Below are 19,090 nucleotides of genomic sequence, written 5' to 3'. Positions count from 1 at the left end.
TGTAATCAGGTAATTACCAGAAAATGATGTTGTGGAGGCAACAGGGTGATAAACTGTTCTAAACTGAACTGAGGAATCATCCTCTGATAAGGTCTGAAAGTGAGTGAGATTTACATAGTTTCTAGCAATATTCCAGCACTATCATGGCAGCAGGACACCAGAAATAGCCTTCACACATTGCACCCATATTGGGAAAAGAAGCCAGGTCATCAGAGTGACAAACGAAGACTTTAATCACTAGGCTGCCCCGAACCCTGAAGGTCCGGGGTAGAATAGGCCTTCAGCAACCCATGCTTGCCATAAAAGGCGACTATGCTTGTCATCTGAGGGGTCTAATGGGATCAGATGGTCAGACTTGCTGACTTGGTTGTCACATGTCATCGCTTTACAATTGTGCAGATCGATGCCTATGCTGTTGATCACTTGATTGTCTCATCCAGACTCGATTATTTACAGACCACTGCCATATAGCTGGAATATTGCTGAGTGCAGCGTAAAACTAAACTCACACACTCACCAGACTGCCCCAATGCCCTGATAGTGACATTACCTCTGTGGTGTTGCATCTGACAAGAGAGTACTGGGAAATCTGTTGGTTCAGTTACCTGTCGCCTGATGCTAAAAGCATTGACTGGTCCATACTTGACTATTTACTGGCCACTGAAAATAGCAACACTATTCCTTAGTGCACAGTTGAAAAGCAAATATCACTGAGTAATATATACCCATTGAAACTATGACAACCTCCTAGAACAATGGTTTTAATATGAATATAATGTAGACAGTGCATTTAAGAATATCTCCTTTGGAACAAATAGAGTGTTTAATGCTGGTCACAGGCAGGTATCGATATTTGTACAATGCTGAACACCAAAGTCTCTGTGATGTTCATACTTGTATCATTCTCACGGCCAAATAGTCAAAACCTGAAAAAAAACCCCAAAACCCCCCCAAGCTTTGTTACGAGAACTGGTCTATGCATAGGGTCATTAGTCCTGTGAAACATAATTTCTAAATTCCAGTTCAGTTCGCCAAGGTTGGAAACCAGACTTTACAGACAATGAACTCCACTGGAAGATTATCCATTCAGGGACTGTCGTGTCTGAGATTGAGACTAGACAATGGCGGCAAGTATCCACCCCCGCTACTGCCACTGGCTTCTGACTTGGATGATTTCTGACTTGTCACAGACTTTGATCGCACCCTCTTCTTCTTTGCATCTGCAGGTGTTTGTCGGAGGGATTCACTCTCACTCACAGCGATCAGACTTCGAGGACTTTCCGAGTAGATTTTTGGCAAGAAGCTTCCGGGTGTTGTAAAGTTAGCGAAGGAGTTCTGTCTACTTAGATTGGACGCTAGAGGCGTGCCTTCACTCGGGCGTCCAATTAACCTGGTGCCATAGATGTTGTACATTGAAGGGAAGTAGTAGTTGGACATTGGCGCGGAAATGATGGCATCTGACTGCAAGATCCGTCGTCGCTCCTCACGGCGTTTCCGTTCCAACGCCTCCTGTCGCAAGTCTTCCTTTCGCTCCTCACGAATGTGCTTCCTTACACCTGCAGCGAGTAACCTGCAACAGATGGGCAGGTTACAAAGTGATTGATTTATGTTTTATGCCCATGTACGCAATATTTACGTCACGGTTGCCTGTAAATAATGGAGTCACACCTGACAAATCAGTACAAATCCAGTAATGCAACTTGATAGGAATGCAAGCTGACCCGAGCGAAGACCTTTTGAAGGAAGATTAGGTTTCAGGGTAAGGTCCTAATATATCTGGACGTGTAGAATGTTTCTAAAAAACGTGAACCGGTTTTTGACAAGTATTTTCTCAGCGGTAGAGGAACTAAATCTATTTTAAAAATTCACCGAGTAACCCTAGGGTATCATCAACATGTACTTAAAGTATCAGAAAGATTGCCTGCAAATCGCGCAAGTATTGTCTAATTCAAAGCAGCGTGTCCAAACATGCAATGCCATATGGGACTCTCTAAAGGAGATCGAATCAACCCATCATACTCTGGGGTTGTTTGTATGTTATTTATCGCCGCACCCGACCATATTCCAACTTGTGTCTATCGAACCTGCGCCAGACAATCCAATGATGAGTATCCTGAGAATCGATCTACGCAATTTGGATACAATGACTTGTCAACCAAGTCACCGAGATTGACCACCCGATCCCGTTAATCGCCTCTTATGAAAATCATAGGTAGGTGGAGACCTATTCCAGTCCAAATATTCGCGGATGTCTGGAGATGTACGTACTGGTAGTTTATCTGCCCTCCCTTGCTCATCCCGATCCTCTTCACAACCTCCTGCATTTCGTCTTCGTCTAAGGGCGCTCGTACACGCTGAAAGGAAACAGCAAATCTGACACATGGCTAAGTAAGTATCGTTTCAGAGATAACGCTGAGTAAGGTTACTTGACAAGTATATGAACCGTCCTGCGATATTGTTAATGCTTGCAATAAGAACTGAGGATCAGTTTGGTCAGTGAAATATTCTTTGCTGGAACTGGAACTTTGCGCAGAAACAGCAAATGTAGATGAACACAAATATTGTAGACATAGAAAGTTTGTACAGAAACAGATATAGCGAACGGGAAGTCAATTTAGTACAGAATCTTTGTACAACAACAAATTTTTAACCTTGTAGTAGAACACAATTTTGTGCAGACATAGAAACTTTTTGCAGAATCAGACATTATGTACAGGAAAAGACTATATACACATAACACCTTTGAGCAACTTGCAGTAATTATGCAAATAACCCAGGATAGTTACACCAGGCCGTCTCTCTCTCTCTCTCTCTCTCTGTGCGTGTGTGTATGTGTGAGTGAGTGATTGATGCAAGTTGTGGGGGACAGCATTAGGACACGTTTAATTGTAAGTGCTCGTTACGACGAATAATTGCTTATTAACATAGAGTAATGTAATACATTAACTGTACAAATAAACCGGGAAAGTTACACCAGGCCATGTGTGTGTGAGTGTGTGTGTGACGAACTGTTTTTATGATCCCACCCACCTGCTGTATACTTTAATCGAAAAGTGTATTACGAGCTATGGTTTAGATGAAAAAATCATGAAGTTTGTATTTTTCTTGAAATCTCATATCATTAAACACGGTGTGTGAAAATTTCTTTGTAACGTTTTGTATTTGATAGCATTTCATTGTTTTTTCCCCGTAGTAGCGAGACTGAACATTCGTAGTATGTATCTATCTCGCCGAACACCTCAATATTTATCTTGAACTGTTTTGAAACAACGATATCTGATCAAAATAAGGAGTAGGGGAGTTAGGCAAATAGCCAATCCTTGAATTTCAGATGACAGAATCTAACAGACAAGAAATACAAATTTAGAGTTATCTCCCTTTCATCGATTTCCATTCTCAAAAATCGGTACTTTCCGTAAATCGTGACTCAGTTATTAGAAATTTCTATCACGAAGTGCAAAATGAATTCCCACATAGTGAGTGAGTGAGTTTGGTTTTACGCCGCTTTTAGCAATATTCCAGCGATATCACGTCGGGGGACCCCAGAAAATGGGCCTCACACATTGTACCCATTTGGGGAATCGAACCCGGGTCTTCGGCGTGACGAGCGAACGCTTTAACCCCTAGGGTACCCCACCGCCCCTCCCACATAAAGGCGTACATAGAAGATAATAGCGGTCAGCCAATCAGAAAATGTCATTTGTGTGTGTGGTAATATAATTAACATTCGGCATAAAACCCTCTGTTTTAAACTATTCCCCTATATTTTAGTCATGAAAGAATGCAGTGAAACAACGCGCTTACCTTAAGCCCTCGGATAAACTTTTCTTTGGATACGTAAAACCTATTTTCCGTATCGAACATTCGAAACAGATCGACGACTCGGATCCCAATCGTGCCTAAATATCTTGTAAGCAGCGACATGGGGTCTTGGCGCTTCACTGAAAGGCAGTTATTATTACAATTTAGAAATTTACACGCAGAAAATAATTTCACACAAGACGTGAAAAAAAAATCAAGCACTTCAAATAAACCAAAACAGCGCCAAGAAAAGCAAGAACGCAAGGCCCAAAACACTGCACTGCACTCGTGAAGTAAAGTCAGTCACAAATGATAAGCAAGCATTACTTCACTGCATTCAGTTGTGAGGAAAACAGCATTCACAGTTATTCGTACATGCTTGAATACATATCTCATGCCGCATGGTAAACGTATAATTCATAAAGCAGCTTTGAGTTCCAATGTAACGCGTGGCCCTAGAAGGTATAAACACAATGTTCAGTTAGACGATAGTTTATGTTATCTTCTGTATGCTAATATTTCATTATATTTAATGCATCAAAGTAAAATGTTTTGTTTTTTTTAACTTGAAATATGCAATTGAAACACAGAACACTTGGCTTATGTCATATGTCCAAAAAGAATTTAATATAAAAATAAATGTATTGTCAATCAATTACATAATGTCATAATAAACAATAGCATAGCATTTATACGTAAAGTCATATTTGTCCTCGGTTATACCTTTCAAGATTTTTTAATAAAAAATCCCCGCACAACTGTCTAAGACAGAACATATAGATGATATATGCTGGGAATTTGGGTAGGCCAGTGGTTGAATTGTTTGCTTTTCACGCCGAAGATACGCGTTCGATGCTTGAGTTCAATGCATTGCATCAATGCAATGAATTTGCTAACGGTGGCGTAAACCCATAGTCACAGATTCACTCAAAGCTGTTGACAAATGTTGACAATATGTCATTCTCTGTTCCTGAATGATCCACAGGCAAGACTTTGATCGCAGAAACTATATAAACCCAAGACTATTTTCAGAAGCATAGTCTTTTCACAGCGTTGCTGATATGATGTCTTCCTAAACATAGATTCAACATCTGCAGCATACTGCAGCTGATGAAAAGGATTAAGCGAGACTACTTCTCCCTAAATAAGAATATTCTCAGCCAGGAAAATAGCGTCGCGCCCATGATCCACTAGACGGCCGCTATACCGGGGACCTAATCTTCGCAGGTATTGTTTTTATAGTTATTATATGCTATTTATATTGGATACATGTCCAGCCAACTAGTGCTTGGTCAAGAATATTTCTCTCGATCACTTGACGTCAATCAAAACGGCACATTGTAGTATCAATAACTCTTGCTGCCACAAGGAGCACCGAGTTATTGCGGTTTTCCAATCCGTACGAGGCACCCATTCACAGTCGGTGGACTTGGACATACAGTCACAGTACTTTATCCATGTTTACTGCACGTTGCTGTACCCACGACTGGGTGTTTGCACATATTCGTGTGGCCACCATCAGGTAATATACCAACGGATTCGTGGATTGTTTTAAGTGCACGGGGGTTGTGTACTGCACACTAGGGGTTAGGACAACACCGAAAGAGTCTGCACACAAGTTACACCCGGTCATAGGTTGGCTCGACCCCGACACCTCAAGCAGGCTGGATCACTAATCTGGTGCTTTAGCCAGCTAGCCGACCGCGCCCCATAATTATCATCATGAAGAGGACAAACGTTGCAATGGGGACTAAACCCTGACACGAAAGGTTTGACCATGTATTTTACCATTATTAAATGAAATCCATCAAACCAGTGAAGGATATACACACCCAATTCATGAGAAAACAGCTTTAAATAAAACATCATTCCGATCACATCTATCGCTATAGTGACAAACCAGCACATACCTTCCTTCAAGTCTTTTGTATAGAAAAAGTAGACAATATAAGTACTGAAGAAATAATGGTTTGCAGAGGTACAGGTCCTTTTATATACATTCCACTCATTCCAACAAATATAAAAGATCTTCTATATTATATTATAGTGACACTTTCCATTTTTAAAAAAATAGAGCAGTCACAATGACACATTAAAAATATTCCAATTAACACCGCGACCTTCAATGAGTTCAGACAGTTGACATTAAGTGTAAGTCAATATATCGTGCGTGATGTACATTCGGTAGCAAAGACACTCATGGATTCAATTTTTTCATATTGCTTTACAGCGCATTTCACAAGCCATTAATCAAATTGCATTCCATAGAAGTTATATAAAATGGTAATCATAGCTCATTTGAAGTATTTTTCAAAATTTTTGTGCAGTTTCATGAACTTGTCAGGATGAAATTGTTAATGTTACCATTAACAAGATGACGAACGATAGACATGACAACGGAATTTCACAAAAGCATGCCAAGCTGTTGTATTTCAGCTGACGATGACTTTGACAACAACCCTTACCTCTCTGAATGCCGATGATGTCATGAGTGCTGAGGACACCGCCGTGATGAAGAGTGAACTTTCGGGTCCGTGAGATCTCCGTTGCGCTGAAGGCAACCTTGGAGTTTATGGGTATGTTCTGAAATCAACACCAGAGACTTCCTCTTTGAAAGGTTTTTTATCTAGGCTATTAGGGAACTTTTCGTGAAAATAGTGGATATTACGACAGACGAAGAGGATCGTCCATTTTTTGTTTTCTCCCACATCAGTCTTCATCGATGGCGATCAACTTTCCGCGAATATAAACGCCAGTGACATTTTAGGTTTGTCACATACATTCCCAAAAATACAAAACAAAAACAACAAAACACACACACACACACAAAACAAACAAAACAAAAAAAAGTAGGAAACTAACAAAATTAACAACAAAAACAAAAGCTGATAAAAAAACCAACAATATATATTACTCATTCAATCAAACAGATCCTGGTTGTGAGCCTGAATTCCTCAGTATGTTGGAACGGTGCCGAACTAAAGTCATGTCAATATACTGTGAGCAAGACTATTCGCCGAGAATTATGCACGGATATTTACATACAAAACGCTCACCTCTAAACCTAGGTGTCTAAGACAACAAGTTGGTTTGGCTATTGCATCTAGGAGCTCGTCACACCCCTCCATCGACAATGGGTTATGGCCAAGCTGGAACGAGAGTTATGACATATGATCCAGGGCCCCGTTTAAAGGTCTCGTAAGCCCAAGATCTCGTAGCATTCGTACCTCCTATGTTACAGTGTAGGATGGACGAGTGTTACGAGGTAAGTTACGATGTCTTAGACTTAGGAAATGTTAGTGAAACGGGCCCCTGCTTCCTGCATCAGTCTTAAAATGCTGAGCAATCAAAACTTCATACTTTAGTCGACACTGATGACTGGGTTACGAATGATCCAATCCTGGGTCTCGTTCCTCAAAGCGACAGTCCTAAGTCCATGTTTAGATATGGGAGAAGCGATCATCTTAGCGATTTGCGGACGGAGGCCCTGCTCATGCAACTTGAATCATATTCTGATACTGATGAAGCAAAACGATACATACGGCCAATAACTGACCCATTATTGTTGATCCTGACAGAGCGAAACGTCGACTGATGCATAAGTGACCAAATCCTATCACATTTGATGTCTTGTTCAGACATCGCAAGACTATTGTTTGCGGCACAAGGGTTTATCATACAGTAATCCCAGCGAAACGAATAGTTACAAACATACTATTTTATTTACTGCGGATCTAAACTAAATGCTTGGCAAGATAATGTCACTGCAGCTCAACAAGGACTGAGGTATTCTGATTTACTTCATGTCTTTATTAACATAATTATCGTATACTGACAGCAAAACCGCCACTAAAACATCGGACTAACTTTTCTCTAAAGACACGGAATGACTACTGGCGTGTACTCACGTCCAATACTTCCAGGCACCTATTTGCCCTGATCCCCCGTCCAATGTACGGCACGCAGTCCCAGTTGATCCTGTTGTTGGCCATATCTAGCACCTTCAGGGTTCTGTTCATCTTTAGGGACTCCCCAATGGCCAGGCTGCCTTCAAATCCAAAACCATTCCATGACACGTCCAGTTTCCGTATAGTGTGATTTTTCTGTTCAAACATTTTGTAAATCATCATGAATATATAATATTATATATACACAACACGCGAAACGTCGATATTGCGGACATGTGAAGGTCCCGGGGTAGAATAGGCCTTCAGCAACCCATGCTTGCCATAAAAGGCGACTATGCTTGTCGTAAGAGGCGACTAAGGGGGTCGGGTGGTCAGGCTCGCTGATTTGGTTGACACGTGTCATGGGTTCCCAATTGCGCAGATCGATGCTCATGCTGTTGATCACTGGATTGTCTGGTCCAGACTCGATTATTTACAGACCGCCGCCATATGGCTGGAATATTGCTGAGTGCGGCATAAAACTAACTAACTAACTCACTCACTCACTCTATATTGCGGATATTAATCATATTACAGAAAAGATCCAGAACGCTGATGAAGTTGTTCGTGAAGACGATGGCTCACCTGCAGACTCTTGCAGATGGATACGGCGCCACTCGCTCTGATCTGGTTCCAACTGACGTCAACATACTCCAGGTAGTTGTTGACACCTGGTAATCAAATAATTATTTCCTAATCAAATCAATAATCAATAACCTTTGATACCTGTTTTAATGTGGTAACGCTCAAAGTGTTCTATATACTATGCATCATTTACAAGACGTTGGAATGTATACATTTAGGGTCATTACATGAGTCACTTGAAAACTCTTAATATTGCAAATCGTGTTTCTGAAACTGTATTGATATTAAAGTGCCACACATTGAAGATTGCTCTCAATTAGACAAATTCCATGTATTCATGTAACTATTTCATGATTCTAACTGCCGTGGCCTTTCCTGTGACCTTTTGAATTCAAACTTTCATATACGAGAGTTACTACTTTAACGACACATTCAGGAATATATATTACTTGGATTTCCAGCACTTAGCTCAGCGCTTGACTATCGATAACCGTTATTGAAGCATGGGAGTCATGATCAACTTAACGATAAGATTTGTAGAAAGGACGAACGGGGTCAGTATTACTGGTCATCCAGGTCAGCTTACACAGTGTGTATTTGCCGTTTGATATGCAAGAAATGCACATGTTTCACTTTTTAGACTAGAAGTGACGAAGTATGAAGATCAAAGTTAAAAGTATATATTCTGATATACATGTATGTGATATATATGGTCTTTCCATACATACCCATTGCTCTTCCAAGCTGAACACCCCCAAGGATGCCAATCTTGTTATGACTTAAGGACAGCCATTTAATACTTTCGTTGTTCTGAAATGAATAAATGAAATCACTCTTGTGAACTGATTTCTGCAGTCATTTAATACATGCAATGCTGAAATGTAGAAGGACCTCTTAAAATCAAACTTTTCAAACGTTATACATACAGTCATTTATAATTACTTAACAGCCCTGACGATGGTCAAGTGTACTAATATGTAAAATCATCTGAGCGAATGTTCGTCACCATCAGTGAGTGAGTGAGTTTTACGCCGTACTCAGAATGGTTCTAGATATATGGCGGGGGTCTGTAAATTACAGGTGGAAGTCAGAAGGAGCCAAATCAGGTGAATAAGGAGGATGGTCAATGAGTTCAAAGCCACAATCGCGGATTGTTGACATGGCCACCACCGATTTGTGAACAGGCGCATTGTCTTGGTGGAAGACACCTTTAGCGATCATCCCTCGTCGTTTGGCTTTGATTGCTTCTCGCAACTGGTTCAGTAGATCAGCATAGTATCTGCCGTTGATAGTTTGACCTTTTTCAAGATAATCAATGAGCAGAATACCCCTGGAATCCCAAAAGACTGATGCCATCACCTTTCCAGCTGAAGGAACAGACTTGGCTTTCTTCGGAGCTGGTGAATCAGCTTCCACTGTTTTGACTGTAGTTTTGTTTCTGGTTGAAAGTGATGTATCCAGGTCTCATCCATGGTTACAAATCGTGCCACAAAATCATCGGGATCTGCTTCAAAACGACGCAAATTGTCAAGGGACGTCTGGAACCTGACACGTTTCTGTTCTGCTGTCAAGAGCTTTGGCACCCATCTTGCAGAAACTTTAGTCATTCCTAATTCGTTGGTGATAATATGCTCAACCCTCTCATGAGAGATGCCCACTACACTAGCAATATGTCGAGTAGTCAATCGTCGATCATCCATCAACATATCGAGCACTCGCGTGATGTTTTCTGGAGTGGTTGCTGTTGAAGGCCTTTCTGAGCGTGGGTCATCATCAAGGCTTTGTCTGCCACGCTTAAATTCTGCAGCCCACTTCTTTACTGTGGAAAATAAAGGAGCATCATCCCCTAGAGTGGACACCATGTCAGCATGTATTTGTGTTGGGGACATCCCTTTCTTTTGCAAGTACTTGATGACTGCCCTGTATTCAGTTTTGTCCATTTCTGATGATTTCAGAGGGTAGGTTTACCAAAAGAGCTGTAGTTGAGATAAAACTATTAGTACGTTTGTAGTTCTTGTGTCTATGATTCACTAAATGATTGTTCTCATTGGTGGCAAACACCTGTCTCTACCTGGTGGGGAAAAACCACTCAGGCTGAGAACTTTTCAGCCAACCCTGTACCAACCATGTCAGCGAGCCTGACCAAAAGATTACGTTAGTCATTAGCAGGGGTTACTGAAGACCAATTCCAACCCGGATCTTTTCGGGTCTCGAAAAAAGACCAAACTGGTATGAGCAGTGGGCAAATGATGAAATACTGTCAATGAGGTACAAATTACAATAAACCGATTATAATCAAAGTTGACTCTTACTCGACTTGACATCGCACTACAATATCGCTCTGTCGTGTTTCAATACCTGGTAGTAAGGCAAGGTATAATATTTAACCAATGTCTGGGCAAACCAATAGTGCCACACTGGTATCCCTGTCAATGGATCAGTGTGCACTGTGTCATTTCTCTCTGCCAAAAAGGAAGTTAGCAGATAAATTATTATCTCAATCTACCGGGTACCCAGTGACTGCTGTAAGAAAAGCGGAAATCCCTAATGAGAACGACTGATCTCCAGAATCTCCGTGTCAGTATTTGATATGATCACGTAATGGTCACATACGCCGTTCTCGTTGGTATTTCATGGCCATTTGGTCCCTGGTATAATGACAAACGTCATCATCCATCTACTCCCCAGGCATTGCTCTACTTGGCCTGACCTGACCCTTTGAATTGGCCATAAAACCACGTGACATCACTTACCTGTATACCTGTTGCCACGTGGAGCATCTCGTGGTCACCTATCTGGCAACCTGTGGAGAGGAAAGAACACATACACGTTGACACTTTTAGCATTCATCATATAAACACATATAACAGGATGTTGCGTACAGGGGTATGACATCATGCAGGAAGAATACATGATGGGCTCAGTTTAAGACCTTTGTATACCCTTCGCTGAAACCATCGGGTTTGGTACTGACCAAATAAGTCATAGGAAGAACATTGGATTCGAACTCTTAAACATCGGGACTTTGCATTTGTAACCTATAACATTTTGGACAGTGAATTTGAAAATCAGCGTTTGCCAAGAAAAATGTGACATTATGAATACATTTATCTTATAATATACGTCAAGGGCTTGAAGTATGTCAACATTTGAGCGTGCAGCGGTTGACATTGTGATGAGTGGATATGTCAAATTCTTGGTAGTGTCGGGAGGGCCGATGTCAGGAATCCTTATTTGACTGCTACGTAAAATTGACAGTGTCAAACTTCCCCCTATTTTGTTGCCCAAAAGGGAATAGTTGGAAATTGGTTTGTTTGTTGTTTAATGCCGGGGTCAGCAGTTTTCCATCTATGTAAAGACGGTCTGTGAATATCTGACCCCGACAATCCAGCGGGATATGATGACACACATCAGCCAGGCCAACAAGTCTGACCACCCGATACCGTTGTCGCCTGGTTAAGGCAAGCCTGGGTTTGTCAACCACTAGTAACTGAAACTGAACGCATGAACTATTTACTTACTGTGCAAGTTAAGCTGTGTAATGGTCGTAGTTAACTGCAGCAGATCAGAGAGAGCTATAGCACCCTTGTTCTCCAATGTGTTGGCCTTTAAACTCTGGAAAACATAATATGTATAAAGTGAAGGTAAACAGGCTTTTGTATGTTGGTAGCCACTCTTGGAAACTGCAAGGCGCATATACAGTTGTAAGGTTCTGCATTTATTTGACTAAGCACCTCGAAATCAGCTGCCGAACAAAAGAATGTATACAGTTGAAAAGTGGATTGGATTAAAGAATTACAAGACAGAATAAGGCTGGATATAGTCACTGTAACATTGCAAACTGAAAATAGGAAATACATTAATACAACACGTAACAAGGCTGCTTTCTTTTCCAGTGTAGGTTAGTATCACAGTCTAGTGTGGACTAACCGTGTGAATAGTAGGACCATTTCATACAATAATTCCAATACATGTGTATCTATTAACCATCAGGTATACATTTTGTTTTGTTGCATGTAAAACTTCCCTTTTCATAAAAATGAGGAGGCGAATAATCGTCCATGACAGCATGTCTGAACACTGTGAGCCATGTTCTTACCACTCGGGAGATGAACGTGTTCTTCTTCAGGAGATCTGAGATGAGTGCTGTGCCTGTGCCGTCAATGCCGTTACCTTCAAGGTCAAGGTCTTCTACTTTTGTGTTTTCCTGCATCGTAACGGGACGAAACTGTCAGAAAGGCGCAATTTGGATATCTATCTATGTTTTAAACTCGCTCTCTATACATTTGTATCAGTGTCTATACCCTTGAAGATCCGGGTATAGGATTAATTTTCAATGACCCGTGCTTTTCGTAACAGGCGACTGACGGGATCGGGTAGTCAGGCTCGCTGACGTGGTTGACACATGTCATCGTATCAAAATATCTGATTTTTTACAGACCGCCGTATCTATATCAATCGACTGAGTCCTTTATATTGTGTACCATTTTGTGTTAAAGCCATTACCTCTTTCCCGGCTAACTCGTAGTGACAACATGAAAAACAGACCAAATAATTACATCGTACTTGTTATTGTATATAAACTACTTTTTTTAAAACAAACCTTGACGTCAAGCAGACGTCCTTGACCTTCAACATCTTACCAAGAGTCCCGCACATATGGCCTTGACCTGCTTGACATTAAGTCCCACATGTTGCAGCTGCATTTTCGTCATCCACAGCTGAGTGATAACCCTCCTGAGGGGTGTGGCTCCGTGAATCTTACACGCTTCCTCGTACGACAGGTGACCTATGTCTGTGTTCTCTCTGCAAATTATCAGCTGCTGTTCCAACTCCTTGTGGCGGAACTCGTCCTCTATAAAAGGGAGATAAATCAGTCACCTCTTGAGACCCTGTTGATGATTGTTTTTTGCCAATAATTTATGTTCACTGGACAATTCAATGAGGTTATAAAGCATACCTCACTGACACGATGAGAGTGCCATCCCTGTCTTATCAATCAGTTAGAGCGACGATGAGTCACAAGTCAACACTGCCTGGTCGTTCTAGACACCATCAAAAGGTAGTCACGTCAACCCCCTCATACTGTTCTCGCTAAGTGGGCATTGTTTTACTACTTTTATGTGTTTACTTGTCTCCACTTTCAAGAAGAAAGGACAGTGGATGTGGACTTATCTATCAGAACGTGATTCTCCAAGGTTTCAAGATATAACATGATTGATGTTTAGTTAGACTGAAGATAATCCCAATCTAAAGACTTTTACGCGGTGTGGTAAATCCCGGTTTAAAAATAGAGGTTACAGTTGATCTTTACCAACCCATGCTTGTCACAAGTGCTGACTAGTCAGAACTGGATGTCTTCCTAAATGATGTTCATCTTATAGTAAATGGTAAATATTACGGCCTCTCAAGAACTTTCACGTTCATCTTACGTGTTCATAGCTTTACTGGATCACGCAAGGACGAAATTAGTTGTGAAGGAATTTGCTCCCTGGAGTGAAATTTATGACAAACTTCATGAAATCCAAACTGGATTCCGTACACGTTACAATATTATTAGCAATATATTTTCTCTCCAAGGGATTGAAATGCATCGAAAAGGAGCATATGATATACTAAATCTCCTAATTTTTCAAAAAACATTTTTGTGTGAATAGAAAACTTTTCAGATACATGATAATGAAAAAGAGGGTGATCACTGACACCTCTTGTATTTGACTGAGAGTTGTTGTAAAGATGTGCAGAAATACTTATATACCAGCCTACACTGAGTATAGACAGACAATTGTATCTTTAATACATTCATGGGTTCTCTTTTTGAATTATACAGTTAGGAATTACACGAGAATTGAACGCAGGGGAATCATTGCTGATGAAGAGTTCTACATTTATCATTCTATGCAAATACAAAATATCTTCCATTTTCATGATTGTGGTATAGTCCTAGACAGCCATTTTGTGAACATGTTGTACCACATTGGGCCAGCATATATTTGCATGAATGGTGCAGCAGCTAGGGAAATGGAGATTGTCGTTCTGGCATTTAGAATTACTCTAGTGCGGTAGGTACGGTTAACCTGAAGGACAAATATGTCAGACTTGTACCTTACAGGCAAGAGAAGCTGAATGTCAATTTGGCATGGAGTGCCTGCTTCCGACAATTACAAAATAATTAGCTTGCACTATACTATTAATATTCTTGTATTACGACATTAAATATAAATATAGATAATTTTGAAAAAAAAACTCTTCTCACTTATCATTTCGATTTAATAAACATCTGTGCTGAATTAATTAAGTCGCCAATAGTAAACGTAATTGAGTGCTACAATACAAAAATGCAATTATATTATCACTATGAAAATCAAATACATTTTGCTCTGGACCAAATTTCTTATACTGAAATACACATAAGTACACATACAGAGACAAAGATATGCAGCGAAAATGTAGCATGCTTCTATTCACGTTTGTTTCTTCAAAGTCACTTTAATGTCTGTGATGGGGCTACATGACATGATGCTGACACTTTCTTTTTAAGTCACGTCACTAATTAACTGTATATAAGCAAGTTAATCAGAAAACGTTAACCAGACTGTTTCATTATTAAAGAGCAAGACGCCGGTTCAGTGGCAGAAGGGCGTATCCTTCATACTCCAACACAGACGGGTGTTATTGGAGTGAGATAAGGAATGAACGAAGGGATTGGCAGAATATGTCTGCTACCATCGCCTGGATTTCGAGTCCGAGAAACACGGTTCGATACAGGAGGAACATCGACAAACACATTCGCATCCATGAAAGGAATATACTGAAGGAAACAAATAAGGGAACACCACTTCGTGGTAGTGTTCCTTTATTGATTCTTGGATTTCCTTCCTCTGTGTCGTTCAAAGCTGTTGACTGAAATTATCAGGAACACTTAAAGTTTCCTGTGTTCCGTTATTTGTTTCTTTCAGTACATGTCCATAACATTACCGCCAACTCAGTGCTCGAATTTATGTATTGGGTTCAGTTGTTGTAACAACAAATACCAGTTTGGGAGCAGGGAATATATTTATATGATGTGAAGAAAGTCTGCGTTTACCCAAAATGAAATGGGAAAGGACGTGTTGTTTGTGTTTATGAGTATCCAGTTTTAATTATTTACAAGCCGCTGTCATATAACTGGATTAAAGCTACTTGCGGTGTTAGGAAGCAAACTTCAGCAAGCCATCCCATCCCATTGGAACGTGAAATCGGAAAACATTCCCATAATCATAAGAAACCTCATCAAAAGATGGAGACCACAGTACCATTCCGATAACACCATAAGCAGGTGTTTATTAAATACTCTTGTATAGTGATAATAGCGAATAAGTCCTGGCCAATCGATGGCTCCCGTCAAAACACATGCATAGGCAAAGCAAATCTTCACTCGTGATGCAAAGCGTCACATTTACCGGAATTTTGCTTTCTACGCCATATTCATTTATCCAATCACTTCACTCACTAACTCTATACTTACTGTCCCCGAGATCAGTGTCGTATCCGTCGTCCTCGTTGACGGAGGTGTGTCCTGCTGTCGATGGCACCGAGATGTACACGTCATCAGAGAGTTCCTCTTGATCAACAACCTTTCCTCTTTTGGGGTCCCCCATCCCATCGAAACCCACTTCGGAATCACATGCCACGCCCACATTTGGTCTCTTTGTTACATTTTTCCCTTCAATAGACGGACATTCAGTTTGATCATGTGTCACTTCATCCGGGTTCGGAGTCACATCCGGGCTCCTTACTTGTACCCGTGAACTCTTTTTACGAATTTTTGCGCTTTTCCTGTGTCCATCTGGGCTGATGAAGATTCCTGCCTCCTTCCTAATGTCAGGAATGGTGGAGAGTATCTTAAGTTCCCTTTCATCAACCTCATCATCGCCCCCATCATCAGACATACAGTAGGGGGAAACTCCTGGACTTTCACATCCCGTCTCCATGGTGCATCTGAGGCTGGGCAAGTAGATGAGGTCAAATACGTGTTATCATGTGGTAATGTTCACCGGGAGGTATTGTAGAACACACCCAAAGGACGTTTCATTGGACATGCAATAAAACCATAAGCAGTTTTAGTTCGCAAGTACAGCTTGAATTACAGCAGTAACACTTTCTAGTGTTATTATGTTTTGATATACAGCCCCGGTAATAAATGTCCGCGGCAAATGGGATTGGAATTTCTATAGTCTAGTGACAATGGATGCCAAATACAAACACTAATTAAATTTGCATACTTTGGAATGTTTACTTACTTTGTGTTGTTCTGGGGTAACGATTTCAGTGCACGGTGTACCGGTATGTGTACGGTTTGATAACGATAATTTGTGACACACTGAATTTGAACATAAAACTTGCAAGATATATACTCAACCAAACAAAGGACATGAATTTTATAAAAATAATAATTGTTGTTGAATATCTTTTCTGAAATTGTGAAACACTGTATTCATTGCAAACAAACATCCCGAAAGGTAAACATATTCTTTGAGCTGGTTTTTGTATTGTTTTGTTCAGAATATTGAACGTTTCAATCAAAGGCAATGACATTTTAGAACTGGTGATTATTGTATATCAATCTTAATTCTCATTACCCGTATATATCCATGGAACAAGTATAATAAGGATTTTTGGTGAATTGGGAAAATTTCAAGGACAAAATTACAGCCAATTGATGTCACAATACTTCAAAGTAAAATGTTCTGTATACGCTTAACCGTGTCTAAAGAAGAAAACAAACCTTGATGACGAAAAAGAATGCCTGAAATACATTTTTCAGGGGAACAAATTAAACTAACACACACATATATTTTAAACACAAATTCATAAAATGAGAACATTACTTAATGGTCTAAGCGTATATAAACCGTAAAACATTTAGAGAAAGAGAGAGCACAGTTTTTTACCTGGAGATGGTTACGTTAGACCTTCATCCATGTTGGCTTCTTGAAATCTGAAGCGTTCTTCTCCTTGTTTCCTGTCAGTGTTTGTGTGTGTCCAGGCAATGTCCCATATTTACCTGTTGTTACCTCCAGCTTGTGATGATACGCCTTGCGTGGGTAGCCAAATTAGATCAAAGCTCACGTTAATATTTAATGTAATTACGGGAGGAGAGCCCGACCCATGATAGTTACCTGTGCAGCGTAATTAGCAGTCCAGGAGCAAGTCTGGCTTATGTTATGTTACGAAGTTTCAGGTAATACTGACTATGGTACTAAACCCCACAACGAATACAAGAACGAAAAAAGCAAAAGCAAGAAATGAAATAAAATACACCAACCGAAACAACAACAAAACAACGAACACATGAATAAAAACTAACACAATCTGTACTACAAATAGACAGTTGTTTGTTTGTCACAACAGTGAGTGAGTGACTTTACTTTTAAGCCGCTTTAAGCAATATTCTAGCAGTATCACGGTGGGGGACGCCAGATATGAACTTCACACATCTTGGGGGGATCGAACCCTGGTCTTCGGCGCGACGAGCGAACGTCTTAACCACTAGGCTACTCCCCGTCCACAGTCACAGCAGTAGACAGAATGCAAATCAAGAACACTATATTCGCGTGCATGACTGTAATTAAACTGCCATTCGTCCTTCTGTTCATTATATATGATGAGGGACTGGATAGCATAGTGGTCAAAGTGTTCGCTTGTGGTTGAAGATTTTTGGAAACTCCCGCCGTGATATTACTAAATTATTCCTAAATTATAGGATATTTAATTTTATATAGCGCACACATCCACGCACTTAGTACATGTATAAGACGCTGGTATCCACCCGGTCACAGGTGGGATCGATCACTATCCTGCCGCATAGACAGCTCGCCACCGTGCCCATAAAAGTGTCCTAAATCTACACTCACTCACATGTGGGGAATCGAACCCGGATCTTCAGCATCACTAGCTAAAGCCTTAACCACAAAGCCACCCCACTGCCCCTAAAAACCCAAAGTGTTGCAGCTGCGGACAAAAATTAAACTGTACTCAGTGCATGCCCAAATTCGAACCCACGGTCACAACTTTCTGGCACATCCAAGTGACGTCACTGGGTTGGCGAAGTCAGTTCCCAGCTGGATGACACTGTCGAAAATGTACACCATCAAGTAATGGAATAACCTTATTCATCAGTATAAGTGTTGTGTTTTAACATGATTACATATGCAGAATGGTGCAGAAATATTTTTAGGAAGGGGACATTTGAGCTCAGCTTCCTTTACTCTGAAAAGGGGTTAAGTGGGTATTTTATCGCAGTTTTAATGACATACTCTATGTATGTATGTATGTATGTATGTGTGTGTGTGTGTGTGTGTGTGTGTGTGTGTGTGTGTGTGTGTGTGTGTGTGTGTCTGTGTGTGTGTCTGTGTGTGTCTGTGTGTGTGTCTGTGTGTGTTGTGTGTGTGTGTATGTAGAGAGAGAGAGACAGGGAGGGAGGGAGGGAAATAGAGAGAGGGAGAGAGAGAAAGAGAGAGAGAGAGAGAAAAGGGTTGGGGTTGGGGGGAGAGTTGTACATGTACTGGCCGTTGATTTTATAGTTATGCAATAACAATAACGTTATTACAAGAGTCTACAGAAAATGTGTGATTTTGCGTACTCAAGACGACAATGCTTCCTGGGCTCTAATCCGTACAGAGAGCAGGATTTTATGGACGCATGCTCTAGTCTCTTCGGATGGGTGACGCAGTCATCATCCGGTTGTCCGTTCCAAGCCAACCCGAGCAATTCCA

General features: G+C 40.8%; 1 protein-coding gene across 1 annotated transcript; it reads right to left on the bottom strand.

The window, feature by feature from the left end:
* Positions 1 to 748: 748 nt before the first annotated feature.
* LOC137294841 (leucine-rich repeat-containing protein 74A-like) lies at positions 749 to 17,319 on the bottom strand. Its single transcript, XM_067825966.1, has 14 exons — positions 17,267 to 17,319; positions 15,841 to 16,319; positions 12,977 to 13,188; positions 12,433 to 12,540; positions 11,855 to 11,948; positions 11,087 to 11,136; positions 9,062 to 9,143; positions 8,334 to 8,419; positions 7,710 to 7,904; positions 6,858 to 6,950; positions 6,267 to 6,384; positions 3,805 to 3,941; positions 2,269 to 2,354; positions 749 to 1,570 (listed from the first exon to the last, which is right to left on the bottom strand). Exons 2-14 carry the CDS (start codon positions 16,304 to 16,306, stop codon positions 1,087 to 1,089), a joined length of 2,211 nt encoding a protein of 736 aa, XP_067682067.1. The 5' UTR covers positions 16,307 to 16,319; positions 17,267 to 17,319; the 3' UTR covers positions 749 to 1,086.
* Positions 17,320 to 19,090: the final 1,771 nt, after the last annotated feature.

The sequence above is a fragment of the Haliotis asinina genome, chromosome 8 (assembly GCF_037392515.1).
Source record: "Haliotis asinina isolate JCU_RB_2024 chromosome 8, JCU_Hal_asi_v2, whole genome shotgun sequence".
Lineage (NCBI taxonomy): Eukaryota > Metazoa > Mollusca > Gastropoda > Lepetellida > Haliotidae > Haliotis > Haliotis asinina.
The sequence above is the reverse complement of the archived record's forward strand: the minus strand, read 5'-3'. Positions and strand labels throughout refer to the sequence as shown.